The sequence below is a fragment of the Lissotriton helveticus genome, chromosome 7, assembly GCF_964261635.1.
Source record: "Lissotriton helveticus chromosome 7, aLisHel1.1, whole genome shotgun sequence".
NCBI classification, from domain to species: domain Eukaryota; kingdom Metazoa; phylum Chordata; class Amphibia; order Caudata; family Salamandridae; genus Lissotriton; species Lissotriton helveticus.
The window spans coordinates 1,153,646,761-1,153,664,912 of record NC_136068.1 but is presented as its reverse complement, the minus strand read 5'-3'; the positions used below and the strand labels follow the sequence as shown (position 1 = coordinate 1,153,664,912).

The 18,152-nt window shown below is 45.9% G+C and overlaps 1 protein-coding gene across 1 annotated transcript in view; it reads right to left on the bottom strand.

The window, feature by feature from the left end:
- Positions 1-18,152, bottom strand: part of LOC144770057 (ATP-binding cassette sub-family A member 10-like) — a 1,719,125-nt gene that overhangs the window by 1,276,321 nt on the left and 424,652 nt on the right. Inside the window, exon 11 of the mRNA XM_078654288.1 lies at positions 4,312-4,370. Coding sequence (XP_078510414.1) covers positions 4,312-4,370 — 59 coding nt within the window. The remainder of the gene's footprint in view (positions 1-4,311; positions 4,371-18,152) is intronic.

Below are 18,152 nucleotides of genomic sequence, written 5' to 3'. Positions count from 1 at the left end.
ATACGGAAACACCAATTGGGTGTCATCGGCATATGAGATTGCCTTGACCCCCCAATTGGCGATCAGCGTAAAAAGTGGAGCCAGGTATATATTAAATAATAGTGGGCTGAGTGCCGACCCCTGAGGGACGCCACAGTTGAGGTCCTTGGGTGTTGAAGAAACGGTCCCCAGCGCCACCTTCTGTGTTCTCTGAGTCAGATACGACTGTATCCACCCCAGTGCCTGGTCCTGGATGCCTATCTCAGTCAGTCTCATCAGCAGCCTAGCATGGTCGACCGTATCAAAAGCGGCCGACAGATCCAGGAGCACCAGCATCGCTGAGTCTCCTGAATCCATCGTCCACCTCACTGACTCTGCCACCTCAATTAGTGCAGTCTCCGTACTGAAGACGGGCCTAAAGCCTGCTTGCGTCTCATGCAATATCCTGTTTTCTTCAGTGAATTTGCTTAGCTGGCGCTGGATTACTTTCTCCAGCATTTTACCCGGTGCTGCCAGCAGAGAAATCGGACGAAGATTACTAAGATCTTTGGGATCCCCATTTGGTTTTTTCTTTAGCGGCAGGAGAGTGGCATGTTTCCATAACTTCGGAAACACCCCGGAGGAGATGGACATATTCCAAATCTGCTGTATTGTGGGAGCCACAAAATCAGCTATAGTGCTCCAGAGTTTAGGTGGGCAGGGGTCGTCAGTCGACCCTGACTTACAGCCGCTTAGTTCCTGCATAACCACACTCAAAGCTATCGGCTGGAATTGTGCCAAAGTATCACCAACCACCACTTTGACAGCCCGGTCCGATTTCACTGTTTTCTGCTCCGGTCCGAAGGACTCATAGACTTGCATAATTTTATAGTCAAAGAAATCTGAAATACTATCGCACAGAGTGGTCGACGGGGGAACTTCCCTCTCAATACACCTGGGTTTAAAGAAGGACTGTACCACCTTAAAGATTTCTTTGCTCGAGTGTTCTGCCTGCTGAATAGATTCTGCATATAACAGTTTTATTGCCTTTCTAATGGCCTTCTGCAATTTTTTAGATGCTTCCTTATATCGGGCTTTTTCTAGGGGCCCGTAGTTTGCCCTCCAAAGCCTCTCCAGCCTTTTACACGCTGCCTTCTCTACTCTGAGGTCCTGTGAGAACCAGGGAGCAGAAGGGGAATCCCGCTTGGATATTGCGTGTGTTGCCGGTGCAATAGATGACACCATATTCCCGATCCAGTCATTAAACAGCTGTGCATCTGTGTTGACATTCGAAGTAAGAATAGGTATATTCTGAGCCAGAACTGGGCCCATGGTAGCAGGGATTAGCTTCTTCCATTGTCTCTTCACAAAGGAGCACTTACTTGTCGTAGGTCTGTCAGCCGCTAAATTTAGTTTAAATGGGATAAGTGAATGGTCTGACCAGACTAGCGGTAATGGCGCCTCAGCCACCACATTGTTAATATTAGAGAAAATTAAATCAAGCGTATGGCCCGCTCTGTGTGTGGGGCCATCGTTGATAAGTCTCAGATTGGCTGCATTTAATGTGGACCTCAGTATCTCTGCAGGGACGCAGTCCTCCTTATCCATGTGGATGTTAAAATCCCCAAGAACAAGGAATTGAGGATTAAGGAGGGAGCTCTGAACAATATTATCCAACAGAGTTGTCAGGTTGGGATTCTCCCCACCAGGAGGGCGGTAAATAACTAATCCCGCTAGGGATAGCTGAGTGCCCACCTGAAAGAAAAAGTGTGGCCCCTCCAGTCCCTGAATCAGGGTAGGGGCGGAGGATGTTAGTGTAAGCTGCTCTTTAAAAATAACCGCCACACCACCACGTCTTCTAACGCCTGTCCGGTTAGAAAAACATATTTTATACCCTGAGGGTACTGCCAGCGCGATGGCGGTCATATTGTCCTCATTGAGCCAGGTTTCTGTTAGAAACAGAGCATCCCACTCATGACCTTCCAGTAGCAGCCAGATGTCATCTGTATGCTTGGCAAGAGATCTACAGTTCAGAAGGCCAGCTCTGAGACCTCTACTAATCAGTGGCTTGGGTTTAGAATTTCCCACGACCCTCGCATCGTCCAGCGCACCTAATGATATCCCGCAAGACTCACATGCCTGAGGGAGAGTCCAAAGGTCTGTCCTATGGGCGCCGCAGTCAGCCGCGATGTTAAGAGCCCACAGGTCTTCCCGCGCCCACACAATCCTACCCTTGTGAGCACCCTCACCAACAGCATGCCTGGCCCCGGCCGTGGACTGGTCGCGGACGGGCGCAGACGGGCTTGCCTTAGGCGCGCCTTCAGCACGCAAACGGCGCGCCCGCTGCCCGTCCGGTACCTGCACATATCTTATAGGGGAAGTGACGGGAAGGTAGGGGGGCGTGGCCGACCGTAGTGGGCGTGGCCTTAGGAATCCCCGTGAATGGCGTCAGAAGGAGAATAGTGAGCCGCGGCAGCGATAAATCCGCTACGCGGGAACAGAGTTGTAGGTGCAGGTACAGTTTTTAGAGTGCCCAGGGAGTGCAAATCAAGTTTTAAAAACACAATATACAATAATATTTAAAAGTTTTCGAACGATCTGTCTCCCGGCTTCCGCCTCAGGAGAACCTGTATCTCTGTCGTCGCGCTCGCAATCAGCGCGTTAAGTAGACGATGGTAGGGGGCGTGGCCGACCGTAGTGGGCGTGGCCTTAGGAATCCCCGTGAATGGCGTCAGAAGGAGAATAGTGAGCCGTGGCAGCGATAAATCCGCTACGCGGGAACAGAGTTGTAGGTGCAGGTACAGTTTTTAGAGTGCCCAGGGAGTGCAAATCAAGTTTTAAAAACACAATATACAATAATATTTAAATGTTTTCGAACGATCTGTCTCCCGGCTTCCGCCTCAGGAGAACCTGTATCTCTGTCGTCGCGCTCGCAATCAGCGCGTTAAGTAGACGAGGGTAGGGGGGCATGGCCGACCGTAGTGGGCGTGGCCTTAGGAATCCCCGTGAATGGCGTCAGAAGGAGAATAGTGAGCCGTGGCAGCGATAAATCCGCTACGCGGGAACAGAGTTGTAGGTGCAGGTACAGTTTTTAGAGTGCCCAGGGAGTGCAAATCAAGTTTTAAAAACACAATATACAATAATATTTAAAAGTTTTCGAACGATCTATCTCCCGGCTTCCGCCTCAGGAGAACCTGTATCTCTGTCGTCGAGCTCGCAATCAGCGCGTTAAGTAGATGAGGGTAGGGGGGCGTGGCCGACCGTAGTGGGCGTGGCCTTAGGAATCCCCGTGAATGGCGTCAGAAGGAGAATAGTGAGCCGCGGCAGCGATAAATCCGCTACACGGGAACAGAGTTGTAGGTGCAGGTACAGTTTTTAGAGTGCCCAGGGAGTGCAAATCAAGTTTTAAAAACACAATATACAATAATATTTAAAAGTTTTCGAACGATCTGTCTCCCGGCTTCCGCCTCAGGAGAACCTGTATCTCCCCACCCTTTTCTTGCATATGATGGCCAATTGTTTCATAAGTACCCCACTCAACCTTGTGCAATCTGGTATACCTTTATATTCAGCTCTACACTTCTCAGTAGCTACATTTCTGCCTGATTGGTACCAACAGACGGACCCAGAGCCTAATTACTGTTGGATGTGTACATTGCTTTAAAAACGGTGTTACTTAAAATGTTGCATTACCTATACTAGTATACCATTTTCTTTCAAGAGATTTATTCGCAGGGACATTATTTGGACAATTATCTATCAAAAAATTGTATGATACCAATAAAATCGATTTTCCTTTAAAAATGTTTTGCAAAATATATATATCATTTCATGACATTTCTCAGTCATTTTAAAACCATTGCTATTATGTCGTTTTTACACAAAGGGAAAACGTTTCCTTTTTTTAGGAGTCAGGTGCTCCATATTGTTCTTGAATTTATATCTTCAGTCTTATTACTGTTGCCTAAAACAATTAGTGTGGAGGCAGTGGAATAGTTCTTTATTATGGAGTGATGATTTCCCAGTAGCTCTAGCATGTATATCAAGAGAAAACAGGACTTCTAGACAGTCAACAGGGGTTCCTGTCCGTAATATCTAATTACATGCAAGTGGGAATAAGATAACACATGAAAAAATCGACATTGATGTTGTCCCTTTCTTCTTGCTTAAATTAATTTGTGATGAGTTGAAGTGACCATATCCTTCTCCACAACTCCCAAAGAAAGCAGAGTAGACTCGAGACTAGGCTTCCAGCTAGACAGTAGCACGTAAAGTGCACGTTTGCTGCAAAACGGTACCTGGGCAATTAACATTTAAATGAAGTGTAAGGTAAGAGCAAAGCATTATGCATACCCTTCAAAGCTTCCACGTGTGTGTCCTTCTGATGGTAGATCTTATTTACATTGTTGATTCTGAAAGTAGACATGCAAAAATTAAGAAAAAGCTTGAACATTGACTGCCAAACTTGAACACAATCCACTATCCCATTTATGATCACATATGCACCTACACATTTTTATGATAGTTGAAATACTAGATTATAGTTCCTGGATGCGAAGATCATATGGCAGGAAAAATCACTTGCCATTGTAACTTCTGTACATTTTATTTCGATTTGTATACATTGCCTTCTTTAATTAACCTGCAGACCTACAACACAATGGCTGTGAGCTCCAGGTTATAATGAGAGTCAAAAAACCTCTAATGTACATAGTCGTGATTGCTGCATTGCAGTATCTCTAACTTAAATGACATATAATCTAATCAAAACACCATACTATCTTAGCAATAAAGAGCTTGAGGCCATCACCTCTTGGCTGCTAAGGATTCCTCCCCTCTCCCGCTGCTAAGTCCATTTATGGACGTTTGAAGCAGCTTGTGCTTAAGCCTTTAAAACATTTTTTCCAGAAAAGATATATTTGCCAATTTACGTGCTTTTTCCATCATCACTCCCGGGATTCGGTAGGCACACATGGGTTGTAATTACCTGGAAGGAACCAAGAAAATAGCCAAAATATACCTAAATGTTGTTGGTTTTTTTGTGAGAACAATGGGAAAAATGTGTTGTGAAAGAAGGCTTATATATATTTTTTTAAATAATGTCCTCACAAAAGATTTGCTACGTTTGGATTACCATCTCCTCAGCTTTCAGGAACAAGCAGAATTGTAATCCAAAAATATTTTACCACAATTCTTGCATTTTGCTAAAAGGCAATCCAGTTTTCCTCACTTTTGTGGTTTCAGCCTACTTGCAGTTAGTGATGAACACAAGTGTAAAAATTATGGGTTGATCCCAGAAAGCAATACATAACTGAAAATACACAAAATTCTGAATCCAGCAAGTGTCATTGTGTAGATCCCTCTAGGGTTTTCCAAAGAAAGTAAGTATTACATTTCTGATAATGAGCTGAAAAAAAAGTCATTTGTGACATCTAACAGACTCTTCTGGTTGCATGGATTAATAAGGTAGACCCAGAGCTAACAATAGAGCAGCACCTTACAGCGATTCTTCATTGTGTACAAACTATACAGCAATTCAAATAGTAAAATAAAAATATTGAAAGATAGGTATGAAGGAAACCTATTTGTCGCTAAAATTTAGACAACATACTGAGTTTAGAAATAGTGGTTATTTGTACTCCTCTGAATTTGTGGTTACTCATATTATCATTTGATTCAGGGGATATTTTACAAAATGTTTCGTTTTTTCATGCTTGCACAGATTAAGAAGCCAGAATAGTTGAGAAATCCAATTGGTAATAACAAATGTTCTACTATTCTGTGCTCCTACATGTATCCTGATAAAAATGGTAACACATTTGTGTGGCTGGCCCTAGTGCCTGTTACACAAAATGCTCTGCTAAGTGACCTGAAGACATCACATTTCACCCAGCAAAATCAGCACGTTCTTACAATGTGTGTAGTGCAGGATCTGGGCCCTAGCTTAGCCACTGCTCAGGGAAACCCACCATACCTGGATATTTCTAAAGATTATATGCCCTGGGGAGTCCAGTGTAGTGCGACTCATGTTGTTCTCACAAGGTTTTATTAATCAGTAGCCCTTGCAAACCTCAAAAATTATTTAAAAACACACATTTTTCTCTCATGCTTGTGATGGAAAGTTCCGTAATCCACACATTTCCAACTACCCAGTGCTCCCATACATGTCCCTATAAAAAAGGTACTCACTTGGGTAGGCGGTCTAGTGCCTCTGATAAGAAAAAATGTACAGATAAAAAATGTCCACTCAAAACGAACAATTATTTGCAATTTGAGTAGCTCTGGATATTGGGCCCTAGCCCAGCTGGGACCCAGGACATTTCTGAAACTGAGATGGTCTAGGTTTGTGCGACTTGAATGGATCGCTCAAGGATTATTTTTATCAGAAGCTCTTGCAAACCTTAATATTGGTGACAAACACACATTTTCCTCACACTTCTGTGATCAAACTAAAAACAGTGCATGTTCTTTGTGAGGACGTCCATTGTCCTTGTTTAGATCCATTTCTGTTGTGGGCACTAGGCCCAACCACACAAGTGGGCTAGTGTATTTTTCGGGATAAGAGGGGGAATTCCGGCCAGTAAGAGGTTTTTGGATTCTGGAAGTTTTATCACAAAACTGCAAGTTAAATGTGGGATTTTAGGCAAGGTTTGAACTTTCCAAGGCATTGTAGGTAAGAAAAGATTGTAGAATCAATTTGGGGCTCATTGCCGTAGACTCACCAATGTGTCTAATTTGCTGAAATGTCAGGGTATGGTAGGTTCCTCTATGTGGCGGCTGAGTCTGGTTCTAAATACCGCAACCAACCCTATTTCCAATGTTTCTACAGTGCTTTTTGGGGCCTTTTGTGTAGGGGGCGCTAGGTTGAGCTCACAAGTGGGGTAATGTTTTGAGACAAGTGGAAGAATGCTGGGTGGTAGGAAATGTGTGGTTCCGTGTAGATTCCAGACCTCTGCATCCTAGAAATAAAAGGAAAATGTGGGATTTTATGCAAAAATGAGGTTTGTTTGGCATTATGGGTAAGAAAACATCAAGGGAACCAAGCAAAGCACACCACCCTGAACTCCCTTGAGGTTTATTTTTCAGAAATATGTGAGGTTGGTATGTTACCCCAGGTAGTGGCGGACCTGAACCATTCGGCATGGCAAAAGGGATGATATATAGATTTAGTACATCTGTTCGCACAATGTAAAAACAATGCCCAAAATAATCAAAATCAAAATTTCCACTTGCTTGACACAGCAAGGTAAATACTTAAATCCCCAAGGGAGCAGAGAGACTGTTGAGGCTTTAGGGGTTGGGCCCGATTTTAGATCTCTGATATAATATTGATCCAACAAATATCAAAATACATAAATATCAGAAAATAAATATTGAGAGCAAAAATATTGACTTCTTATACCCAACTATGAAGGTAGCAAATATCTATCACACAAATATCCCTGTCAAAACTCAGATTTTTACATATATGAATAACAAAAATATCAGAAACACCAAAATCATCACCTATAAATAAACATATTTCAGAAATATTTATTCACGCCATATCGACTAGAATGTTATTGCCAACATAACTAATACAACTTTAAAAAAGACACCAATTTAACAAAAAACAATGAATTCAAATAAACCTAAAACTTTAAATAAACATCCATATTTGAATAAAATATATTACATCAACCAAAAAATAAAAATTCACCTAAATAAATTGTACACCGAAAAACATACAATGAAAACATCAAAAGCATAAATATTCATTAGGAACATTTAAACACAGACATGAATATATATTAATATATATAAACAAATGAATTCAAAGTGCAAATAAACTATATATTACAGGACAAAAGAAAACATGATAAACAAATTCAAACTACACTAAATCAACCAATAATATAACTCTATAAAGAACTTTAACCAATAAAATCAAACAAACAAACCAACATTTTTTTTTCAAATCAAATATAGCTTTTTTTCGATTTTTGTGATGAAAAACCATAAAAGCACAACAAAAAGATAATTATACATTTACAGGGCAAATACAACTACATCTATTCAATCAGGATCCATAGGATGACATTAAAAGCATATATTAATATTAATAAAAACATTATTAATCACAATATAGTATTATCAGTTGATCTGGGCCTATAAAAGTTATCCCCTATAATTTATACAATCTCATTACCAACAACATAAAAGGCATACTAATTAAAACAACTAAATACTCCGAAATTGACAAACACTGCAAGAGGAGGAAACTTTGCTGGATTCTAACATTAAGGGGTCCTTTATGATAACGGGCGGATAGCCTGCCAGATGCCCTCTCATCACCCCCCGCAATATTAGTATGGTGAAGGGGAATGAAAAATGAAAAGTTTTCTTTTCATGTTTTAAAAGAAGGCAGTGGTCCGTGGGACCACTGCCTGCTCTGAAAAATGGTTTTACAAACATTCACAAAGGGGAAGCGGTCCCTTGGGGACCCCTTCCCATTTGCGATTGGGTTACCACCTACTTGGAGTAGGTGGTAACATGCGAATGTTTTGCGACCGCAATTGCAGTCACAAAACATTCCTGCATACTGATGCGATTCGGTATTAGGAAGAGACGCCCTAAACACGCCCCTTTCTAATACCAAATCGCAAACCCATTTTGCGATTCGGTTACAGGTTACCGAATCGCAAAATTAGGTTTGCTGCATCGGACAAGCAAAAAATGCATTATACGTCTGCCCCTTAGTGTCTAGTACACATGTGGTGTGTGCACTTTTGATTGATGGGTATGCTATTTGTCTACATCCTAGCAGATTAGCAATCTTTCATGGCAGCTCAGTCTCTTCATCACTTCAACAGGTCAATGTCCATCAGAATGTGTCTATGTGGAAAGCCATCACCCGGAAGGTGCGGACACTGGAGGTCGCTTGTTGATGTAGTCTTAACTGCAGGAAATGGTGGGAGGACCTGAGACACTGGCCCCGGAAGATTGTTGAGGTCTAGCTGGGGCTATCCTCGCCAGACAGGAGGGGCACATATGCTGGACCCTGACACCCCATTGGTCCACATTCTGGAGGTGGCGTACCCGGACCTTGATGGGCAGTAGTGAGCCCAACATCAGTTAGTAGGGGGTGAGTCTTGTCATGAGTGAAAACATATGCCTAACCATCTATCTTCTGTTTCAGGCAGCTATTTCCCTCTCAAGCTTGTAGGAGACTCGCAAACCACGCAATGGGTGGATTGTTGTAAGTGTAGGTCTTGCAGTAGGTGCATACTAACACCCGTAGACTACAGTCAATGTTAACAGGTGCAGTGGCCATTAAAATGATAGTTAGGGGCATGGCATTCATGGTGAGCGGGTGAGACGTGTCTTGTTCATCTACCCGCTCCGGCCCGCTCGCCGAGTCGCTTCCCGGTACTGCTGTCAAGCTGTACACCCCTGAATGTGACCAGGGAAAGAGTATTAGTTTGGGAGAGAGCTCTGGCTTAAGGGGCAGCATGGCATTCACCCAGAACGGTGATCATTAGCTATGGATCACCAGGACCCAAAATGGGGCGTGGCCAGGAGCTGAGGGCTGGCCCCGGACCTGTGCTGCCTTTGGAAGAGGGGAGTTGTGGACCCCCGTGACACTCCTAGTTGCTGAAAGGGATAGAGAGTCCACACCCAGAGGGCAAACCACTCATGGCTGAAGTACGCACAGAGGAAAACGGCTGAAAGAGCGCAATGGGGACATAACCAGAAGAGGTGCCCACACGACTGCCGTCGCGCAACAGGGTACAGTGAATTTGACAAGACCTCGAGCAGCAGACTCTGAGGAGAGACCCGGTGCAGCACGCGTCCCGGCAGCCCTAACCCAACTCGAGCAGAAGTAGCAGTAAAAGGACTCTCCCGTCCCAGACATACTGCATGGGGACTGAGGCAGGGTACAGCCTAACAGCGTGAGCAGTCCGGGGCTGTACAGATGGAAGAAAGCAGCAATAGCTACCTTGAGGGGCAAACACATATTGGACAGACCCGGAAACTTGGGTCGTCGCACGGGCACTGACGGTCAAGATAGGGCGGTGATTACACAGAGTGGGGCCCGGGCAGCCTTGTCATGCGAGTCTCCAGTGGAAGACACCAGAAGAGGTTAGTGAACCCCAGGCCTACGCTATATCACACTAGACAGGGAGCTATCCAGAGCACACCCCGCTCAGCTTGTGCAGCACCAGCGACACCTACAGGAGGAGGAGAAGGGCCAGGGCGGGCCTGGGTAGCAGACTACTGAGGTGCATACTGAGAAAGCGAGGAGGCCCAAGCTCAGCAGAAGTAAGGGGAAGAGGCTGACTGGGTATATAATTGAGACGGAGAGCGCAGGGGCTTGGGTCTTCCACCCACATGTTGAGAATTGCACCAATGCCAATGCCATAGGCCATTAATTTCTACAATGCGCTGGAAGAAAGACAGGAACGTGAAGGACATGTTCACCCAGATGGCCGGGGCAAACGGAAGAGACACCCAAGAATCGCTGACTAAGACAGGAGGGCAAGAGATGGAGAATGCGGATGAGCTAGTCACCAGACTTTCTTGGTACAATTTTTCTCTACCCTACTTTTCCCTACCCGGCTTGCTTGAATCAGTTCGGGCTGGACTGTTCCCATGAGGCACAGGGTCAGTCCCTTGCTCACTTTGCCACTGGACTCAAGCAAGCCGGGCTGAAGACGGCTGGAATGCCAGAAACCGGTCCTCGGAAGCTTGTTTCCGGTCCAGGGAAGACATGGCTCGGCAGTTCGGCCTTGACTGTTCCCATGAGGCATAGGGTTAGACTGATTTGCATATAGCCATGTCTGAACTGAGGTGGCAGAGTGGGCTAAAGAACGGTGATGGATTAAACCCAGATCTTTTGACTGGGTGTGAGTGTTTGATTGATTCAGATGCTCCATCCATCACCACCCCCTTTTGTACCGCTTTTGGCCGCCATAAGTGTGGCAGGGTATGCTCAGACGTGAGTCGCTTGCTCACTTTGCCACTAGATTCAAGCAAGCCGGGCTGAAGACGGCTGGAATGCCCGAAACCGGTCCTCGGAAGCTTGTTTCCGGTCCAGGGAAGACATGGCTTGGCAGTTCGGGCTGGACTGTTCCCATGAGGCACAGGGTCAGACTGATTTGCATATAGCCATGTCTGAACTGGGGTGGCAGAGTGGGCTAAAGAACGGTGATGGATTAAACCCAGATCTTTTGACTGGGTGTGAGTGTTTGATTGATTCAGATGCTCCGTCCATCACCACCCCCTTTTGTACCGCTTTTGGCCACCATAAGTGTGGCAGGGTATGCTCAGACGTGAGTCCCTTACTCACTTTGCCACTGGATTCGAGCAAGCCAGGCTGAAGATGGCTGGAATGCCAGAAACCGGTCCTCGGAAGCCTGTTTCCTGTCCAGGGAAGACATGGCTTGGCAGTTCGGGCTGGACTGTTCCCATGAGGCACAGGGTCAGACTGATTTGCATATAGCCATGTCTGAACTGGGGTGGCAGAGTGGGCTAAAGAACGGTGATGGATTAAGCCCAGATCTTTTGACTGGGTGTGAGTGTTTGATTGATTCAGATGCTCCGTCCATCACCAGCCCCTTTTGTACCGCTTTTGGCCGCCATAAGTGTGGCAGGGTATGCTCAGACGTGAGTCCCTTGCTTTTTTCAGTGAATTTCAAAGGTTTTTTAAATGGTAATTCCTAACTATATAAGGCCTAAAACCTATGGTTTTTTCAGTGAATTTCAAAGGTTTTTTAAATGCTAATTCCTAACTATATAAGGCCTAAAACCTATGGTTTTTTCAGTGAATACAGTGAGTTACATAGATTAAAGGTTTCATGGCTTTCATCACCTCAAAATTATAAACAAAGTGATTTTTTTAGAGTTGTGTTTGTAGCAGTAATGCTAGGAGACTCCAAAGTATTTTGCATTCAGATGTTTATTAGAAGTAAAGAGCCCACAACCACGTCAGCGTCTGGCATCTCTGAATGATCAGCACTGACTAACCATTCATAACCAGAGACACCCTTTTGGAAGTGGAACCAGGCCCGGACTGGCCGTTGCGGGCACCGGGCAATCCCCCGGTGCGCCGCACGGGTGGGGGCCGGTTTTGGGCACCTGGAGGCCATTTTTGTTACAGGGCCGTTTATGCAGCATAGCTGCAAAATCGGCCCTGTAACAAAATCGGCAGAAAACCGGCCCCGGCAAAGAATTTGAATTTGAATTTAAAAGTATTTATTGAGCGCACGACTACCAAGCGGTTTCTTGGCGCTAGTTAAAGAGCTTGGTCGGTTCGCTAACCTCCCCCCGGGGGGCCGGCCGAGCACTTTGCCGGGGCCGGTTTTGGTTCCCAGTCCGGCCCTGAGTGGAACACAAGTCAAACACTTACAACTATAGAATGTTGAACACATACTATGCATGAGACCAATTGACGTCATGAATGGGCCATCGCATCCCCTTCCTAAAACTAAACAAGAAAATATTTTCCTAGATAAAATAAAACACTAAAATTACCCCTTCCAAAAACAAAACAAAGGAAATCTTCATAATGAAATAAAGACCAGGTAAGTTTTTACTCCAGATAAATTAAAACCGGTACATTTAGGAGGTAATTTTATATTACGCCCATGTCGAGTTTCATGACTCAAAACACCTATTCATTCAACTCAGTAGAAACAGGCAAAGAAGAGCTAGCATCCTTCTCCAAATATACATCAATGATGCCTACTTCAGTACTAATACACAAATTCCAATTACACCTATTCCTATTTCTTGTAACATGGATGTCAGTAGAAAGATGGTCCAAAGTGGTCCAGAGACTGACATCCATCTCCACACAAGAACCAACATCAGTGTTTGAGCCCCCATTACTTCCAACATTTTTTGTCCGCATATTGATTTCCGCTTGCAAATCTGGAATGGGCAAAACACTGTTTATATTCCACCAACTCTTACCATTCAAAAGAACAGATGTTTTACAAATTCTATCTATTTTGCCAGGTGATGAGAATTTAGATTCTCCCTTACTAACTTTTATGTTTTTTGTACAAGAACACAATGCCCCACTTCAGGCTCAATCTCTTTAGCCTTCCTCTTATTGTCGACATAAATGTTATTTTCCCCGTGTTTTGCGAGTACATGATTGGATTTTTCCATCATGCGACTCCCCATCATCAAAACAATACTCATGAGTACACCCACCCCAGCAAATTAGGAATTATGAAGAATAGGCACAATGGGATTTCTGAGATAGGACCAAACATTTTGCTTAAGATATTTGTCGACACATAAACCAACAGACATACTATTATGTACTTCTTTCAACAAACGGTTGACCCTTTCCACTACACCAATGGAGGAAGAACAATAAAGTGCTACCTGCATGTGTTTAATATCATGCGAGAGCAAAACATCACACATTTCCTGTGAAGAAAAATGGGTACCATTATCTGTAATTATACACTTAGGCGGACTTTCAATGGAAAACAGACTCTCCGAAAAATTCACAGCATTTCTTGCAGATGCAGCATCCAAAAAAGAGTAATGAATTTATTTTGAACAATAGTCATCTAGAACTAATAAAAATCTCATCTGCCCAAGTAAAAAATTGAAAGGTTCTGAAAAATCAAGACGTACTTTCTCCCAAGGTTTTTCTGGAAAAGGTGTCAAAAATAAGGACTTATCCTGTAACTTACAGTGCTTGTCTGAAACAAGACATTCCGGCGGGCACATCGAAGGCTTCCCCCAGGCAGGGGGAAGCGGACGGCGTCTCCTCTTTTCCCGGGGCTCCCTCAGCACACGGGAGCCCCGCACCAGCCGGCAGCATTACCCGGTCTCCCCCTCGGCACGGGAGACCGGGCGGGCACAGCGAAGGCTTCCCCCAGGCAGGGGGAAGCGGACGGCATCTCCTCTTTTCCCGGGGCTCCCTCAGCACACGGGAGCCCCTGCACCAGCCAGCAGTATTACCCGGTCTCCCCCTCGGCACGGGAGACCGGGCGGGCACAGCGAAGGCTTCCCCCAGGTAGGGGGACGCGGACGGCGTCTCCTCTTTTCCAGGGGCTCCCTCAGCACACGGGAGCCCCGCACCAGCCGGCAGCATTACCCGGTCTCCCCCTCGGCACGGGAGACCGGGCGGGCACAGCGAAGGCTTCCCCCAGGCAGGGGGAAGCGGACGGCATCTCCTCTTTTCCCGGGGCTCCCTCAGCACACGGGAGCCCCTGCACCAGCCGGCAGTATTACCCGGTCTCCCCCTCGGCACGGGAGACCGGGCGGGCACAGCGAAGGCTTCCCCCAGGTAGGGGGACGCGGACGGCGTCTCCTCTTTTCCAGGGGCTCCCTCAGCACACGGGAGCCCCGCACCAGCTGGCAGCATTATCCGGTCTCCCCCTCGGCACGGGAGACCGGGTGGGCACAGCGAAAGCTTCCCCCAGGCAGGGGGAAGCGGAAACCACGTCCTCCCGGCCCCGCCCACAACCAGGCGGCGGCCATCTTGAGGCGGCTCGGGCCGCGGCGGTGATCTCGGTGGTAAAACGAGGGGTGGGCACCCTCGAAATTAAAATAAACAGATTAAAATAAAAGAGAGAAGCCCCCCCAAGGCCCCCCCCCCCAATTTTTTTACAGATATATAATTTTTTTCTCTTTTCATTTTCTCAGGAACCACTGGAGGGATTTACACTATTTAACCAAAAGCGTGATCCGCGTACCAGACTCTACCATTTTGACAAGTTTGGTGTAAATCCGTTCAGCGGTTCAAGCTGTAGCCGTGTCTAAAGGTCCTATGGAAATTAACATGGGAAAAACACATTTTGGGACCCCCCTTTTTTCTCAGCCCCCACTTGACTAATCCCCCCCAAACTTTCAGGGAAGGAGAGGAGCGGAGCGGGCCATCTTCTTTGAGAAATTTGTGAAGATTCATCAACCAGCGCCAAAGTTATTCCCAATAGAATGTTGCGGATTTCCTATCGAAACTAGGTCCTAACTATATATACCTACTGACGACCGTCAGTAGGTAATATGTATATATATATATATATATACATATTACCTACTGGCGGTCTCCAGTAGGTAGTTATAGTTAGGATTGTTTTCCATAGGGAAATCGCAGCATTCTATTGGGAATAACTTTGGCGCCGGTTGAGGAATCTTCCTGAAATGTTCCTTAACTTTGCCTCGCGGCGCTCCGCTCCTTCCCTGAAAGTCTGGGGGGGATTTGTCAAGCGGGGGACGAGATAAAAGGGGGTCCCAAAACGTGTTTTCCCCAGGTTAATTTCCATAGGGCGGTTGGACTCACTTTTAGCCCGAACGGCTGAATGGTTTTCCACCAAACTTGGCAAAATTGTAGGGACTGGTAGCCCGATGTGCCTTTGCTATGTCTCAAGATATGTGCTCCAGTGGTTTTTACGAAAATGAACTTTGAAAAAATATATATTGGGCTACATTGGGCTATATATATGTTAGAGCCCAAATGTAGCCCAATGTAGCCCAATGTAGCCCAAAGATGGCCACCAGAGACAACAAAAAACAAATGTAGCCCGAATATCAGCCAGATGTAGCCCAACTATAGCCCAATGACAGAATGTCCCAGAGTGTTCTAAAGAACAACTAGAGCGCTAACAGTCTTACTTATGACAAAAGTATGGCACACCTGAAGTCATCTTGATTGGAATAAAGTGTTAACACTTAAAACATTTAATTTGCAAAGGAACAAAATGAGGGGGTTCATTTTGCCATAGAAATTATGATTAGTGCTGAAGAAAGAAAAATGAGGGCACATTTTGAGTGACTTCTCACAGCTTGAACATCAGACCCGAAGACCCTCGCCCCTCCTCCCTCCCACGATGCTGATGGCGGCGTTTAGCTGGCGTTTTTGGAGCTCTCAATTTCTTCGTTAATCTGGCGCTCCGGATAGTTTTCGGAGCTTTTGGAGTGGCGGCGATAGTCCGTGTTTGAGAAGGCTCGAGACAGTGAAGTGCGGGGGTAAGGTGCGGTGATAAATATTTTCCGGACCCCGAGCCCATGTCCAGTCTGAGCCTGCGGACCCGAGCCTTGCTGGCAAGAACCCTGCCGAAAAGACCGTAGCTTTTGCTACACCGATTTGAACTTAGCGGCGGCGGTGGGTGAGTCTTTTCCAGCTACACGACTAGAATGTGAACTTAGCGGCAGGCTCTGGGTATGGGCAGCGGGAAGTTCAAGAAAACTGCACTTTGGTTTAAAAAGCCTCTGAACTCGAAAACTTTGAAACTCTATACTTTCAAACTAGTGGCTATTGCTGAGTTATTGCCAGGCATCGTGAACCAGAGGAAGTGCCGGTTCCTGTAAGTTTGTGCAGGCATTCTCCCCCTCTTGAGGGTCAGGACTACAATATCCAGCCTGCTTTGCTTCCCCTATTCACCTAATTGGGGACAGTGGTTGTTACCTACTCCACCAGGCAGCCTTGCTGAACTTCGGCCCCTCACCAGCACTCTACCGCTCTCCCCCGCCGCCGCAGCTGTCAACGCGGCCGCCAAGAGGGGGGAGCGAGCAACAAACTACAACAAACTACATTTCCCCGCGTCCCTTGCTGGGAGGACGAGACGCTCAAAGCAGCGCCACTTTCCCGCCCGGAGGCACATTTAGACGCATTTAGACGCGGCGCTCCTCCCGCAGAGCCCGGGCAGAGGGCGGGCCATCTGTGGCCGTCAGGGGCAGGAAGAGGCTGGGCCACCCCCCTTGGCTGTTTTATCCGAGTAAGTGCCCCGACTTCCATAAACAATATATTTTGGAGAACCGAGAAGGTATTTGAGTGTTGTATGGTGTATGGTTTATGACATTTCTGAACGCCATTTTATCCCGTAACTTGTGCCCTATATTCCTAAATAGCTGCCAACAATGTCAAAATAAACCTCTCTAATGGATAACTATTTGGTTAAAGTTGTTAGTAGGATTAACAGTGACAGAAGAAAATCCCTAGGTCAAGGCAATCTACCTGAACCACCACCGGATTTATCATTGGATCCCACTATCGAGGATAACACTTCTTCCACTGTGACAATTGAGCCTAAGGACACCAGTTGTAACATCGGAACTACCCCCGTAGAGGTGCTAGATGACTCTATCCCTGTGGAGGACCAATCTGATAACCCTGATGGTACTCTACAACCATGCACAAGGGCTACACGTTCCATGAGAACATGTAGGAAATTAACTACCAAGCGGGGAGGCCATATGACCAGGAGGAAAAAGGAATCCACACCTAAGAAAAATGTTTGTGATAAAGGGACTTTAACTAAAGACAATTGTGTTACTATTAATACTGACCAATTTTATTCATTAGTGGGTTGTATAGATGGTAAACTGAAGTTGATTGTTGAACCGGTACTTGCCAAAATTGATGCCCTATCAGCTGAAGTATCTAGATTGGGGTCCCAGCTAGATGTGTACGCAGCTAAGATAGTTAAGACAGGACCAGCTAGTAAGGATGCCCCCAGCACTCAATCTGCCCCAAAACCAGCTAAGGGGAGGTCTTGCTCTATGAACAATGTTACATCTGGTTCCAACAAGGATAGTTTGCAGGTCCCATCTGCCCTGTCAAGTACCAGCACGTTACCAGCACGTAATTTAGACAGGGTAGGGCAGGCGCCACCTGCGACGGTTGCGGCTGCTGGTGTGGGGTCTATAATGGGTCATACTCGAAAAAAAACACTACTAACCCCTAAGACAGGCGGGGCAGTGCAGGCACCAGCAATACCGGCTGCGGCTGCTGGGTATGTAGGGGCATCTGTTGGTAACAATCGCTCGGTAGATCTCCCACCTGAGTGTGTACCCTACGTAGTGGTTTTAACCAATGTTCCCTCCTTAGCACTTAGTCAGGCCTTATCATCCCAAGAGCCGCGGGACTCGTTAAAGAACAAAACGGTCTCCTGGCTACATAGTCATTGTGGGTTTCCAGTTAATTTTTCGGATCCAATTCTATCTACCAGAAGGGTTAACTGGATTGGCAACACTAGAAAGAACTGCGGGGGAGACTGTGTGATCCTCAATTTTAAATACCCCCAGCATGTTGCGACGGTCCTGCTAAGAGCTGCTGCTATTACACAGTATGAGACCGATGTAACTGCACGTCCTTTGGGCTATTTTTATAACCATCTTAATAAGATTCCATCTGCCACTAGCAGAGATAGGGCATTCACCCCTAACTCTGTACCCAATGGTGAGAG